Below are 14,223 nucleotides of genomic sequence, written 5' to 3' on the forward strand. Positions count from 1 at the left end.
GCTTAATTCTTCGTGATATAGTCTCCTAACACTGAGGTAAATCATTCATTAATCACTTATTTGTCTTGTTTTTCAGATACATAAAACATGATACATTTACTTGTGAAGCAAGACTTGATGTTTGTTAGCATGACGCAAACATGGTAATATCTTGTTGTGAATTGGTTATTATTCAGTATTATAAAACGGTTAGTTCCAATCATTGATTCTGATTGGTCAACAGCTGTGCTTTATTCATGATAAAACACGGCTATGACCACTTCACCCAATGGTTTTATGTATCACTGCGCAACAATATTGGGTTTATTTGAGCTTTCGTGCATATTACACATTGGAACATTGTTGCTGTTCACGGTCAGGGACTATTTTTTCTAGCGGACGAACGACTTTTAGTGATTTTACTTCATGAAAATTGCACTAATACTTTTTTTTACTTTGATATTTTTATTGTGTAGCAACTGTTTTATAAAAGCTATAAGGTACTCGAGGCGAGTGCTGTATCGTGAATATGTAACGGCTGAAGGGGTTGCAGGCACGACGCAAATTCTCGTACCTTATTACTTACTTATGGTGTATATCCAAGTAGGATCAATAAGTCATAACAACATTTGTTTTTGCATTATAAAGGTGCTTAGTTACTATTACTATTAGTATTCTACTTTAGAATGTGAATATAGAATATAGTCAGAATTGCGAGATATAAAGTCAGAATTGCGAGATATAAAGTCAGAATTGTGAGATATAAAGTCAGAATTGCGAGATATAAAGTCAGAATTGCGAGATATAAAGTCAGAATTGCGAGATATAAAGTCAGAATTGCGAGATATATAGTCAGAATTGCGAGATATAAAGTCAGAATTGTGAGATATAAAGTCAGAATTGCGAGATATAAAGTCAGAATTGCGAGATATAAAGTCAGAATTGCGAGATATAAAGTCAAAATTGCGAGATATAAAGTCAGAATTGCGAGATATAAAGTCAGGATTGCGTGGTATAATTTAAGTCAGAATTCTGAGAAAAAAAGACAGAAGTGCAACTTTTCTCGCAATTTTGACTTTATAACACATAATTCGAAATTCTGACATCTTTTCTCAGAATTGTAGATATAATTATAGATGAGATATAAACTTGCAATTGCGAGTTATCAGGCCAATTCTAAGGGAAAAAAAGACTAACTTTTTTCTCTCTCAGAATAGTTTAAATCTCACATTTCTGACTTTATAACACGCAATTGCGACTTTATATCAATCAATTCTGACTATATATCTTGCAATTCTGACTTTACAACACGCAATTGCGACTTTTTATCCCGCAATTCTGACTTTACATCTCGCAATTCTGAGAAATAAAGTCAGAATTGCGAGATGTAAACTCGCAATAGTGAGAAAAAAAGTCCAAATTGTGAGATAAAAAGTTGAAATTACCTTTTTTATTCTGTGGCAGAAACAAGCTTCCATAGTAAACATACTTCGCCATGTGGCCAACTATAAAAATGCACTCCACTTTGGGACAAAAATGGAATATGGAGAGGAAAAACTGGAGAGAGACGTTCTGGATTGTGGGTTAAATGGAGAGAAAGCGAGGCATTTGTGAAAAAGACAGACACGAACAGAGACTTTTAGAACCGTTAAACAACAAGGCGGGAAAAGACTGGCTAGATGCATTGAACAAAAAAGCCCAAAAACATCTACATCCACAATAAAACTTCACGAAAGCCACAATAAACAACTATGAAACAGCTTATAACAACCAAAGTCTCATTTCACAATATTGCAAATGTCAGTTTTTCTGTCACTGCTCTGGAGTAGTTGTTTAAATGAACTTGAACTGAGATGCTTCTCCTGAAAGAAACAAGTACAAATTGGTGTCATAAAAATATAGTTTAAATATAGATATATAAATGCAAATGTTGATAGGATTTGATGAGAAATACCGAGATCTCTGAATGTTTAATCTTTTTACTCAAGAGGAAAATTTGAAAAGATAAAAGATAAAAGGCTGTGGTATTAATAAAGATCTCTGTGTTTTTTTTCTTTATAATTGATTGTTTTTGCAAGAATTTGATGACAAATGTTTGAAGATGAAATTATTGATTACAGATTTTAAGTCTCGGCAAATCCGAGCCCAATTTGAGACATTCAAATCTCCAGTGAAACTCTAGAAGAGAGGTGTGTGTGAGAATGCCGGGGTCTTTTTCCTCAAGAGAACAATCCGGGAAGCAGGAGAGATGTCAGTCATCCTCCATTCAATCTCATGCACTCATACAGAGAAAACATTACGGAGGTCCCATTGTTTTTTCTGTCTAAATGCATGCTCATATCATTTGTTTGAGGGAGAACTTGATGATAAACTTTTGAAATTTCACATTGAAATTCTTTTGCGTCTTGGCAAAAACAGCACAGTTTGAGACATTAAAATGTCCTCTGAAACCCTAAAGGAGACAAACACAGACTCTTAACTAGGGTTGGGTATCGAGAATCGAGTATCGATTGGAACCGGGACTAACTTTTCATTTTTCCCGGAATCGTTCAAAAGTTAAAATTTCGATTCCTAGTTTCGATATTCATAGTCCGCCGACCGGAAGAAGAAACCGCTGAACAACACCAACGAAGAAGCGTCTACCAGAAGTGTTGGCATAATCGCGCGAGTCGAATATGAGTAGCTTCGTCGGCGGTCCAAAGTGTGGCTTCACTTTTCTAAAAATAACGAAATCTCGGCAAAATGCAAAATTTGTGACAGAAGGAGTATTTCCTTCAGAAAGTATTATTTCCTTCAGAAAAACCTTTGGTTAGCAAGGTTAGCTAAACTTTTTTGACCCTGCCTCTTAAAAGAATCGGAATCGAGAATCGTTAGGAACCGGAATCGAAACAATGAATCGGAATCGGAATCAGAATCGTTCAAATTCAAACGATACCCAACCCTACTCTTAACTCATAGGAGACATCTGAGAAGCATGAAGCTTTGGCAAAACTCATTTTGTCCATTCAGTCTCCTGGCAGCCAAGGAAAAACATCTCACTGTGTGTGTTGATAATGATATACTTTTGAAGTTCACATTGAAATTCTTCTGATTATAGATTGATGTCTTAGCAGTTTGAGACATTAAAGTGTCCTCTGAAACCATTAAGGAGACAAACACTTTTAACTCAAGAGAAACATCTGAGACGCATAAAACTTTGGCAATTTTCTCCATTCAATCTCATTTATTCATTTAGCAGACGCTTTTATCCAAAACGACTAATAATAAGAACAATAGGGGGATTATCACGCTGATACGTAGGACTTCCGGATTCAGTGATCTTTGTGCACTGCCACTTCCGTTGAATCACCGATCTCGCTTCTCACCAAAGTTTATTTATACGGCATCCCTGGTAAATTAGTCTGAAGTTGCTACCTTGTTTTATTTTAAAGTTTTAATCCAGTTCTTCCTTATACTCAATTCAGTCGGGAATCCATGAAAACTTGCGTAGGGTTGGCGTTGTTGGTTAGATTTACAAATTGGAACAGAGCAGTGACATATATAGCCTTCGTCTCAGCCATTGTTGAACTGCGTCGGAAGTAGTGGACATGCACAAAGTTGACAAATCCCGCCCATGAAACCCGGAAGCGTGATAATCCCCTATTAAAGCAGTGGATAGGACAAAAGTAGTACGACCCTTCCCAGTTTAATCTAACGCAGTATGTTTAAGATAATAGATGTAGAATAGAAGATTAAGAAGGGACAGTTCACCCAAAAATTATAATTTCTGTCAGTACACTCTTAGAAGAAAAGGTTCTATCAGCGCTACGTATTTGGAACCCCTAAAAGGTTCTATACACTCTTTAAAAAAGGGTTCCTCTGGGTTCTATATAGAACCCTGGGGTTCCATACTTGGCCAATAGAACCTTTTAGCAAAAAAATGGTTCTATATAGAACCATTTTGGAGTTCCATATATGAAGCGGGGGATGGAACCATTTCTGGTTCTAAATAGAACCATTTCTTCTAAGAGTGTAATTACTCTCCCTCATGTTGTTCCAACCCCGTAAGAGTTTTGTTCTTCTTCGGAACACAAATGAAGATATTTTTGATCAAATCTGAGAGCTGGATTGTTCTGGTGTTGTTCTTTAAAAATAAAGAAAATAAAAGAAAACTTTTTTTTTTCCTCAAGAGAAGCATAAACCTCCATTTTCTCCATTTAATCTGGCAGTCTAGAAGCAAAAACAGAGATAATAAAGAGATCTCATTCACCAGTTCTCTCCTACAGGGTTGTTCCAGATATTCCCTAAACCGAAGCGCCGAGGGATCATCCGTCCCCGCCTCTGACAAGGCCATTGCTCCAGACTTACAAAAGAATACTCCAACTTCATTGAGTGAAAGGCAACACAAAGCAAACAAACCCCCAAACCGCTGTCACGCCACCCCTCCCCGGCAGGCCTCCTCCTCGGGCTCCTGCTATTCAAGGGAAATGTGTATTTCCCACACTGGAGTTGTCCAGCAGGGTCTGCTTGGCAGGGGTTTTGCCTCGGGGTGAACGGGGAGACGGACTAGAGGTTACATCAACACACACATCGCTGTGGCATGTCACAAACTCACCGCCGGTTGCCTTGGCACTGTTAGCCGGCACATCCGGGCCAGAAACACTCAGAAGTGGTGGACGGCGAAAAGTCCCTCTGCACCCCAAGAAAATGAGCATATTTTTATGTATTCCTTTCTCTTCGAGTCATTTACTGCATATGGGGTTTTAAAAGCATCCTTATTCCATTTACAATGAATTATGATCATCTTACGGTGCTGGTAACCTGCAAATACAGTGACACCGGTGAACATCTGCGCTTGATCACTACCGACCTGACAAACGGCACACTTTAATGACTCACTGTTTTATATACGCCACCGATGCGTTTGATAATCAAAACGTTCACATCCAGACTGAAGGAAAAAGAACCAATGAATGACACTTTACAGATTTATTAACTACATTATTTAACAGGAATTTAATCTTGGTTTGTTAAAGGAGTCGTTCACTTTAAAAAAAGCTTTTGCTGATAATTTACTCTCCCCCATGTCATCCAAGATGTCCATGTCTTTCTTTCATCAGTCGGAAAGAAATTAAGGTTTTTGATGAAAACATTCCAGGATTTTTCTCTATATAATGGACTTCAATGGGAACCAAACGGTTCAAGGTCCATAAGACACTTTCAGTGCAAACTGTTCAAAGGGCTTTAAACGATTCCAGACTCTCCTGTTTGAACTCGTTCATCAAAATGAACAAATCTTTTTTCGTGTCATTTGGTTCATTCAACAAACGAAATGAACAAGTTGACTCTGGAAAAGATTTGTTCATTTTGATGAACGAGTTCGAACAGGAGAGTCACGAGCGCTCATCACAGAACAGAGCAAGACGAACATTTGAGCATATAAAACTTAAACTTTTATTTTTTTAAATGAGCGATCGTTTCGCTTGATAAGACCCTTATTCATCATCTGGAATCGTTTAAAGCCCTTTAAAGCTGCACTGAAACTCTCATTTGGACCTTGAACCATTTGGTTCCCAATGAAATCCATTATATGAAGAAAAATCATGGAATCCTTAATTTCTTTTCGACTGAAAAAAGAAAGACATGAACATCTTGGATGACATGGGGGTGAGTAAATTATCAGCAAAGGATTTTTTAAAAGTGAACTACTCTTTTAACTTAAACATGTACTGATGCAATGCATTATCATTTCAAAAGTTGCATCTGATAAATGTTATTACTGTAAATGGACCTGAGCTAACATGAACGTACAAGGAAGTATTTGATTAACTAAAGTTAATGGTTATAAATTCCGTAACAGATAAGCACAAGGTTAGTGTTACCGAAATAATGAATGAATGAATGAATGGATGAATGAATGAATGAATAAATGAACCAACCGGTGAATGAGAGTTTCAGAGCAACATAAAGAAGAAAAAAAGAAGGATAAAAGTAAGTGAACAAATGAAAGAAATGAAGAAAAAAAGAACAAAGGAAAAGAACCGATAAATAAAAATGAGACAGACAGATGATAGATAGATAGATAGATAGATAGATAGATAGATAGATAGATAGATAGATAGATAGATAGATAGATAGATAGATAGATAGATAGATAGATAGATAGATAGATAGATAGATAGATGCAAAAGTGAATAAGCGTACAACAGTGTTACAGAAAAAAATTACAGAGGGTAAACTAAGAAAGAAATGTTTAAAAAAAGATTGATATAAACTACGACGCAACTGCTGTGCAATTTCCCTCTCCATTATGTCGTTTCAGTGCATTCTCACAAACTCAACAGTTCTGCCATGACATCTGGAGCACAAGACTCAAAAAGCAGAACCACTTTCATGAACGACACCAACAACATCATCTACACACACTCGCAGCGCTGACCTGAGCGTCTAGCGGTGATGAACAGGTGCAGGACATTATGCCCGACGCTGCCACCTTCCCCATGAAGATGTGCGTAAATCCTTGTTGTGGAAAATGAAAGAGTGAAAGCAGTTCTAATTACAAAATGTAAATATTGAGTTTTCCCACAATGGGAAGCAGACCACCCAAGATGAACAACAACCCCCAGCACCCTCCCTCCCTCCCGCTCTCTTTCTCTCCGTCGTCCACACGGCCTGATGTCAGGAAAACCTTCTGAGCATCAGCAAATGTGAACACACACACATGCCAGACAATGAACACAAGCACACGAGCGTCCGCTGACATCATCGCATCACGCTTGCGTAACAGTGCATTAGCCGGGACCTCCAGTCCAACAACCCAGAGGTTTACTGCACGCTTTCAGGCTCTAGATCATGATCAGGTCTCAGGTGAACGTCAAATGCTTGACTTTATGGTGCTAAATGCCTTTAAACGGCCTCCGTGAGACTGTTTTCCACATGGAACTGTGCAACATGTGGTCGGCGTGGATGGAGCCCCAGGAGTCGCCATTTGTTGACGTTTGTTTGTGCGCTGAGTGATGGGGAATGAGTGCTCAGCTGGGATCTAGATCTCCTCGATCTGACGTCGAGATGTCTTTATTCTCAGAGAAACGCTCAAAATCGCCTTCGTCACCAATAGATCTACACTCTTACAGATATAGGTTCCAAAAGAATGTTTGCACAGTGATGTCATAGATAGAAGAACAATTTGGGGTTCCTTTCAGTGAACAGTACTTAAAAGAACCATTTTTTTATTTTAAATTGGCATTGATTGGTTCCATTTAGAACGTTGGTTGGTTCCATTGGACAAGGTTCTTTAGATGATTAAAATGGTTCTTTTAAGAACTGATCACTGAAAGGTTCTATGGAGAACCTTTATTTTTAAGAATGTATAGTTTGAAGAACATCTAAAGAACCTTTTTTTTTTCTTTTACTCCAAAGATCTTTCAGTGGTTCTTAATAACCATCAAAGCCAACAAATAACATTTATTTTTAAGAGTTTAGTCTGTTCTTACAGCCAAATGTTGACTACAATGCCATTAACATGCTCACAAACAAACATAATGCATCACTGTGTTTAAAAACATAATGAAATCCATATCAATCCATAAAAGTGCCTGGGTTTGAGTTTTATGAACATCTGAAGTAATTTGTTTCAGCGTCTGTGCCATCACAGGCTGCTTTTGATGCAATAGTTAGACGTTATTTGTTATTTAACTAATTAAATACACAAAAAACATATTAATAAAAGGCATGGTTCCATCTGTGTGTGTGTCATACTGTGAATAAATCCTTTAAATCTAGAGGTGTTCCAGCATTGCATCTACAGGTGTTTCCGCAGATTAATCCAATAAGTTAAGAAAACCCAGTGATCATTTGTTTATATAATTATAACTTTTTGGGATTTTGGGCCGTGCCCTCTGGACTCGAGGTTGCTTTACTCAAGAACACATTTAAAGAGTTTTATCCAGTTGTGTAAGCACCCCTAATTGCTAAGGCAGTCAAAATGCACAAACAAAATTTGACAACATGCAACGAGCGTACAAAAACGACCATAAGAGGGCTGGTTTCTTCAACATCTAGTAAACAAATACTCAGTCTGGTGCATCATTATGCTGTCAAAGAGAAAATGAATCCATCATGAAATTCCCCACGGGCATGATAATAAACACACCTGCACAGTAAACACCTCAAAATACCCGTGCAAGTCTACCTCAGCGCTGTGTTTGGGGAAACTGTGTCCCAGAAGTTGTTCTTTCTGAGAAATCATCAAGCAGGAGTAATTCCTCAGGCAGAAGGTGGATATATATGTGGAGGATCGAGAGGGAAACTTAGCCTACCTTGCGGGTTTTTGCTGACAGAAGCTCCGGCTGGCCGCTGGACAAAGACGATCAGAGAGACGCCGAATAATCCAACACACATCAACATCATGTCACACACCTTGAGCCTTCACACAGGGACTGATTCAATAAAAGCGCACAACTGCGAGACTGAGAGTCCAAGCGTGGATGAAGCTTTATTCCCGGCGCTGCTGCTGTGAATATTAGAGAGAGATAGAGAGACAGAGAGAGAGAGACAGAGAGAGAGAGAGTGAGTGAGTGTGTGTGTTTTATTTCTTGGTCTTGCGGAGACTGTGCGCGCGGAGATCGGGAGGAGAAACACGGTCGAGTTGAGCGCTCATGATCTTCAGTCCTTCAGATCTTCAGGGGAGAGAGAGAGAGAGAGAGAGAGAGAGAGAGAGAGAGAGAGAGAGGAAGGGGGAGGAGAAATGCACAACAGCGCGTTGCTCTCTTTCTCTCTCAATGGATTGGTAAAAGTGAAATAAATAAACTTAAAAGTTCCATCCACACACACACACACACACACACACACACACACACACACACACACACAAATAAAAAACTGACTGCAAACGAATTAATAGACCATTTCGTGTTTTGCCAATTATTTAAATCTAAGAACACAACAGAGTGTATCATTTTTATTTATAGCACTAATAGCAATAATTGGCATTATTATTTATAATTACTATAAATTAGCTAATATATATTAATATTTAACAGATCCTAACACTAGTAGCATAGGCCTACGTGTATAGTTTCACTGTAACACTTTATTTTAAGGTGACGCAGTTAAACTTTACTACATGAAGACTAATAATAGTGAATTAAACATAATTACAACTAACAACCCTAAGCCAAACCCTAACCGAAACTCTTGAGTAGTTCATTTATATATAGCCTATATACGTCACCTTAAAATAAAGTGTAACCCTATTTTCTTATTGTAGTTATTGCTTCAGCAAACCTAAGTAGGCTATACTTCTTTTAAGTTGCCCTCAGACTTGAAAAGTTCAAATTTGTCAGTAGACAAAAGCAACTCCCTTTACCAAAGCTATGCCAAATTGCCAATAATATACTATATATTTTTTATTTAAGAGTTTTTTTTTTAAATGCACATCAATAGGCCTACCAAATTGGGAGGGGGGGGGGGCATCTTAAACCAGTACAGTTTGCTTTATCAATGTCTCCAAGTGCACAGACGAGTCTCTCTCTTCCTGACCTTGCAGGAATTCACTATCAGCAACGGGAGGGGCTTCGGGGGAGTGGGGGGTTGCCATGGAAACGGCTCCCGCGGGGGCAACGGAGGTCAGACACTCCGGGATCCACGTGCAATTCACGGATTGCCTCTCATCTCACCGCAAACTTCTGAAACTACTCGATCTTCACATTCTCTAGGGCACTTGAGTCATGTTGGGCAACTGATATTGCATATTTGGGCTTTAAGGCTGCGTCGATCCGTCTCCCATATTCGCATCCTAAAGGCATTCGCTTTCCAGCTGCTCGTGCATCCCACGTACCGAAAGACTGTATGCCACGAGAATAATCGTGTCAGAACAGGCCTGTTCAAACAGAAAAAAATGATTCAGTGTTTTTGAGTCAAGACTATTGCGACAATTAAAAAAAAGCATGCCAGAGGTGTGACTTCATGCTAAAACTCATTAAGCAGATGGAAAACTTAGCCACCCTTGTCTGAAGGATCCTTCGCGACTTCATCTGACATCTGTGATTACGCTTTTACCTTTGGCCTTTCTGTCGGTTTCATAACGGGGAATTTACCATGGCTTGTATCCTGGAGAACAAGTCGTCATTATTCACACATCCGAACAAAGTGAATGAGATACTCAGTCTTTTTTGCGCGTTCAAAATTGCCAGATAATTGCATTCCTCTGGCTTTCACATTAACACAGGCTCACTCCTCCGTAGTGTTCGTGGAATAACAGATTCCTTGCTTTCATTAAACATTCTGCTCCAGCTTTCTCCAAACTTCCTCGTCCTGTCAAGCCCCAGTACAGTTCAACAAAGGCAGAGGGAGGCAAGCTTCAGCCTGTCCCGCTCCATCATTACTGCACTCGCCGAAGTTACTGTTTAGTTTTTATATGCTTCGCCTTTTTTAAACGAACTGCTCCGTGCTTGATTCGCATGACTTCACCTCTCTGCACACTGCAATATTCTCGATGTGAGAGCTGGGTCACAGCACAAAGCTTTCAAACACCGTCCCTTCAGCATCAAATCTATTCCTCACAGACACGTTTATTTTGAAATTCTGTAAAAGCATGTTTAATTTAGTTAGTCTGCATGCTTTCGTGAACAACTGATGATCTGATGCTCTGAATCAGAGAAAGTTTTTTCCTGTATAAACCTCTAAAAGAAACTTGATGCAAAGTGATGACAACGTTTTTCAGGATTTGTTGATAAAATAAAAATGTTCAAAATAACATTAGTCACATTGGGTGAATTACATGAATCCTAGCTTTAAAAAAATGAATTCAATGATTTAACTTTTGATATATAAAAAGTTATTTCATGAAACTTTAGATGGCACAGGCTGTAATCTGCTTGCAACCACATCATTCTCTATAGAGCTAAGCTGATTGGTTCCTGCTGTATCTAGCCAATGAGCTTCTCAACTTTCAAATGGTCAGCACATAACTGACGTCTTGGGACGTCTTGGAACCATACGTCAACATCCGCCTTTTTAGGGTACCCTTAAACGTCGGTTAGATGACGTTATCGGATCCTAACCCTACCCCGTCACCTAACCGACGATAAAGGTAAAGCGTCAGTTGTATGACGTCCCGGCATCGTCAACTAACCGACGTTTAAGGGTACCCTAAAAAGGCGGATGTTGACGTATGGTCAAAAGACGTCCCAAGACGTCAGTCATATGACGACTTGGGATGAGACTGTGTTAGTCAGCATTTGCTGTAGCAGTTGCAGTGAGCTTTCAGACACTCCCTTAGAAGGCAGCAAAGCAGCTGCAATTTAGCTCATCTTTGTCTCTAATGAGCCAATAAACCAAAGTAAGCAGTAATTGTGTTGCACCCTTAGGACTGGAGGAGGGTTTCATCTGAGATCATATCTGTGGGGGTAATTGCTGGAGGTATGAGCTCAAACGATTATCTCCGTTGATTGCTGGTAATCAGCTACTGTAAGTAGGCCTGCATGTCCTCATGAGGTCTACCTGTGGGATGAGGAAAGTAATCCCATGATATCATTCCTCTCTGATGTTTTTCTAGTACAACAAGTCTCCTCAAGCCTTTAGCTAGCTATGAAGGGTTAGCCATGTCGCTAATTTGCCACTGAATAAAACCACCACCAATTCCTCCGACCACACTGGTTTAACTGGTTAGCTTTAGCTTTACATGACTACCAGTAGGGGCTAAACTACACAATTCTGTGGACAAAAATGACACACAGTACAACTACACTTCTCCATTTATTTCACTATTTGAAATTATCTGTATACTTAAAAAATATATATTTTTTTTTAATTCGGAAAAAGAGTTGTCATTATGTCAGATGTTTTAATCTAACATAATGAGTAGATGTTTTACCATTGCTCAAAATTTTTGAAAGGCTCTTAATGCAATGAAATATGTGTGCATCTATAATATATATTAGAAATGAACAGATATGAAAATTTTGGCCGATATCGATATTTGCAAACCGATAATATTTGTTAACCGATATATTGGCTGATGCATTTAAATCCAAATTAAATTTTTGAGAGCCTGGTTACAAAAACAAAAGCCTCACCATTAAAATCCATGTCCCAAGAACACAATTATGATGTTCTCGTTATTATAATTTTATGTCGCCGATAAGACAGATTGCGCTGCGCGTTTCACTTTACAATGATTTCAAACATATTTCAAGCAATTCAAAACAATCATGTTGAATAGTGCGCATCTTAAGTGTCTCAACTGAAGAAAATAATTAATAAGAAAAAAAATAAGAAAAATCCATTAATTATTTGCCGGTGAAATGATCTTATATTGTGTTCAACGATATATTGTGCATTCCCGATATATACTCAAAGTGCCAGATCAATCACAACACACTGGTCCCAGTCAGAGTATATATATATATATATGTATTTGTTGACGCAGGATATAATGGCTCTTAACTATCACTCAGGGACATTTCTTCCCTCACCAACTAATAAATCAGCTCTAATACTCTAAATCTAACAGTCCAGTCATTTCACAGAAATGTCCAAATATCTGTTTGATTATTCTGGGAGGCCATTGCAGGGGTTGCTGGTAAAGCTCAAAGGTTTGGTAACGTTGTGATCCCCAGAAGCTCTGTGTGAGGTGATCATGATGTGGGTCTGATTCATCGTCTTCATCCAGATGTGTGGCGAGTCTCTGCGGTTGAAGCGCTCTAGGATGTCGCAATAAAGGCATTCTCTTCAAATGTGTTGCTTCCTCTTCTTCGGATATGGAGGAGGGGGGCGTATTAAAGACTTACTTTTGCAGACTGCTCTCCTCTTCTGCTAACTAGACCTAATAAAATATTTTAAAGGGATCATATTATGCCTTTTCACATGTTCATCTTTGTTTAGTGTGCAATTTGCGGTTTGAGCTTGAAAAAGCTTTGCAAAGTTTCAAAGTTCTTGTCTCTATAGTGTTTCTGAACTCCCTGAAATGCCTCCATTGTAGTCTTGAGTTTCTTGCTGAACGAACACATCACAATATTCCTCATTTAAATAATTCATACGCAGAATAAAGGGGCGGGGCTTGGCTGAGTTCGTTAGTAGCGTGTTGAAACTGACATTTCACACACGACCAATTCAAAACACACCGGTCCAGTCGACCAATCAGAGCACAGTTGCTTTTCAGAAGGAGGGGCTTCTTAGACAGGAAGACAGAGCGTTACTGACAGACTGGGAAGAGAGGAGCCGCAACAATGGAGAATATGAGAAAATAATGTGTTTTTGAACATTCAAGCGTTAAAATTTCACAGCCCAAAAACAAAATCAAGACACAACATTTAAAAGGTCTTAAGTCCCCTTTAAATTGAATAAAAATGTTATAGCATTTCAATACATTATAGCATACACTGCTAATAGCTTTATCCTAATACAGTTAGCAGGACAGTTATCTGATAGCTATCGGTTCTGCGGTTTAACAACAGAACACCAGCAACCCAAAAAAGACATGTTTACTCTCCCTTCATTTATCATTTAACGAGGCTGGAAACAGCTCTGACCCCTCGAAACAGACCAACTGGACCTCCTGTGGCTATTTAATTACTACCTACTCATTTAGCTGAGGCTTTTATCCAAAGTGACTTACAGTTTTACAAGGACAATCCTCCTGGACTCGGAGTAACCTGAGGTGTCTCGCTCAAGGGCACTATGATGGTTGTTCATGAACCAGTCCTCGGGGGGGTTTGAACCTGCAAACTTTTGTTTACCACAGATGTTTGTTAACCGCCAGGATACAACAGCGCTATGGTGATTTACACGGATTTACATTCCCTGTAAAGTGTTCAGTGTTCTCACCACTGTCAAGGTTATGCTATTCGAATTTTCAGAATGATTATGTTTGTAATATCAAACTTTCTATACTATTGCTGCAGTATTTATGATTACTATGCACAGTATGCACATTTCAAATGGAGTACTGCCATTTTCGAATGCCAGATTTAATAAAAGTAGTATGCTAGCATGCTATTTAGAATTCAGCCCGAGCTTATTGTTGCCATTTTTCAATAAAACCAAGGGTGTCATAGGGGTTAACTAAAACCAGGGGTTGCCATAACATGGGGTGTGGAGATTAGGATGATTATAAGGGCCCTCGTCAGAGAAGGGGCCTGTTGATTGATTGATTGAATTTATACTCTGAGTTTCATCTTTCACTTTGGAATTTGTTAATTTAGCTTAAACTAAGTTTAAACTTGGAAAACAAAATTAATTTATTTTTGTACACCAAGAGCAAGT

At 38.7% G+C, this 14,223-nt stretch overlaps 1 protein-coding gene across 2 annotated transcripts in view; it reads right to left on the bottom strand.

Annotated features, from left to right (window-relative positions):
* scube3 (signal peptide, CUB domain, EGF-like 3) overlaps window positions 1-8,659 on the bottom strand; it is a 131,812-nt gene extending 123,153 nt beyond the window's left edge. For both annotated transcript variants that reach the window (XM_039651978.2, XM_039651977.2), the window contains exon 1: window positions 8,277-8,659. In XM_039651978.2, coding sequence (XP_039507912.2) covers window positions 8,277-8,367 — 91 coding nt within the window. In that variant the 5' untranslated portion in view covers window positions 8,368-8,659. The remainder of the gene's footprint in view (window positions 1-8,276) is intronic.
* Window positions 8,660-14,223: the final 5,564 nt, after the last annotated feature.

Source organism: Pimephales promelas, chromosome 20 (genome assembly GCF_988280905.1).
Source record: "Pimephales promelas chromosome 20, fPimPro1.hap1.1, whole genome shotgun sequence".
NCBI classification, from domain to species: domain Eukaryota; kingdom Metazoa; phylum Chordata; class Actinopteri; order Cypriniformes; family Leuciscidae; genus Pimephales; species Pimephales promelas.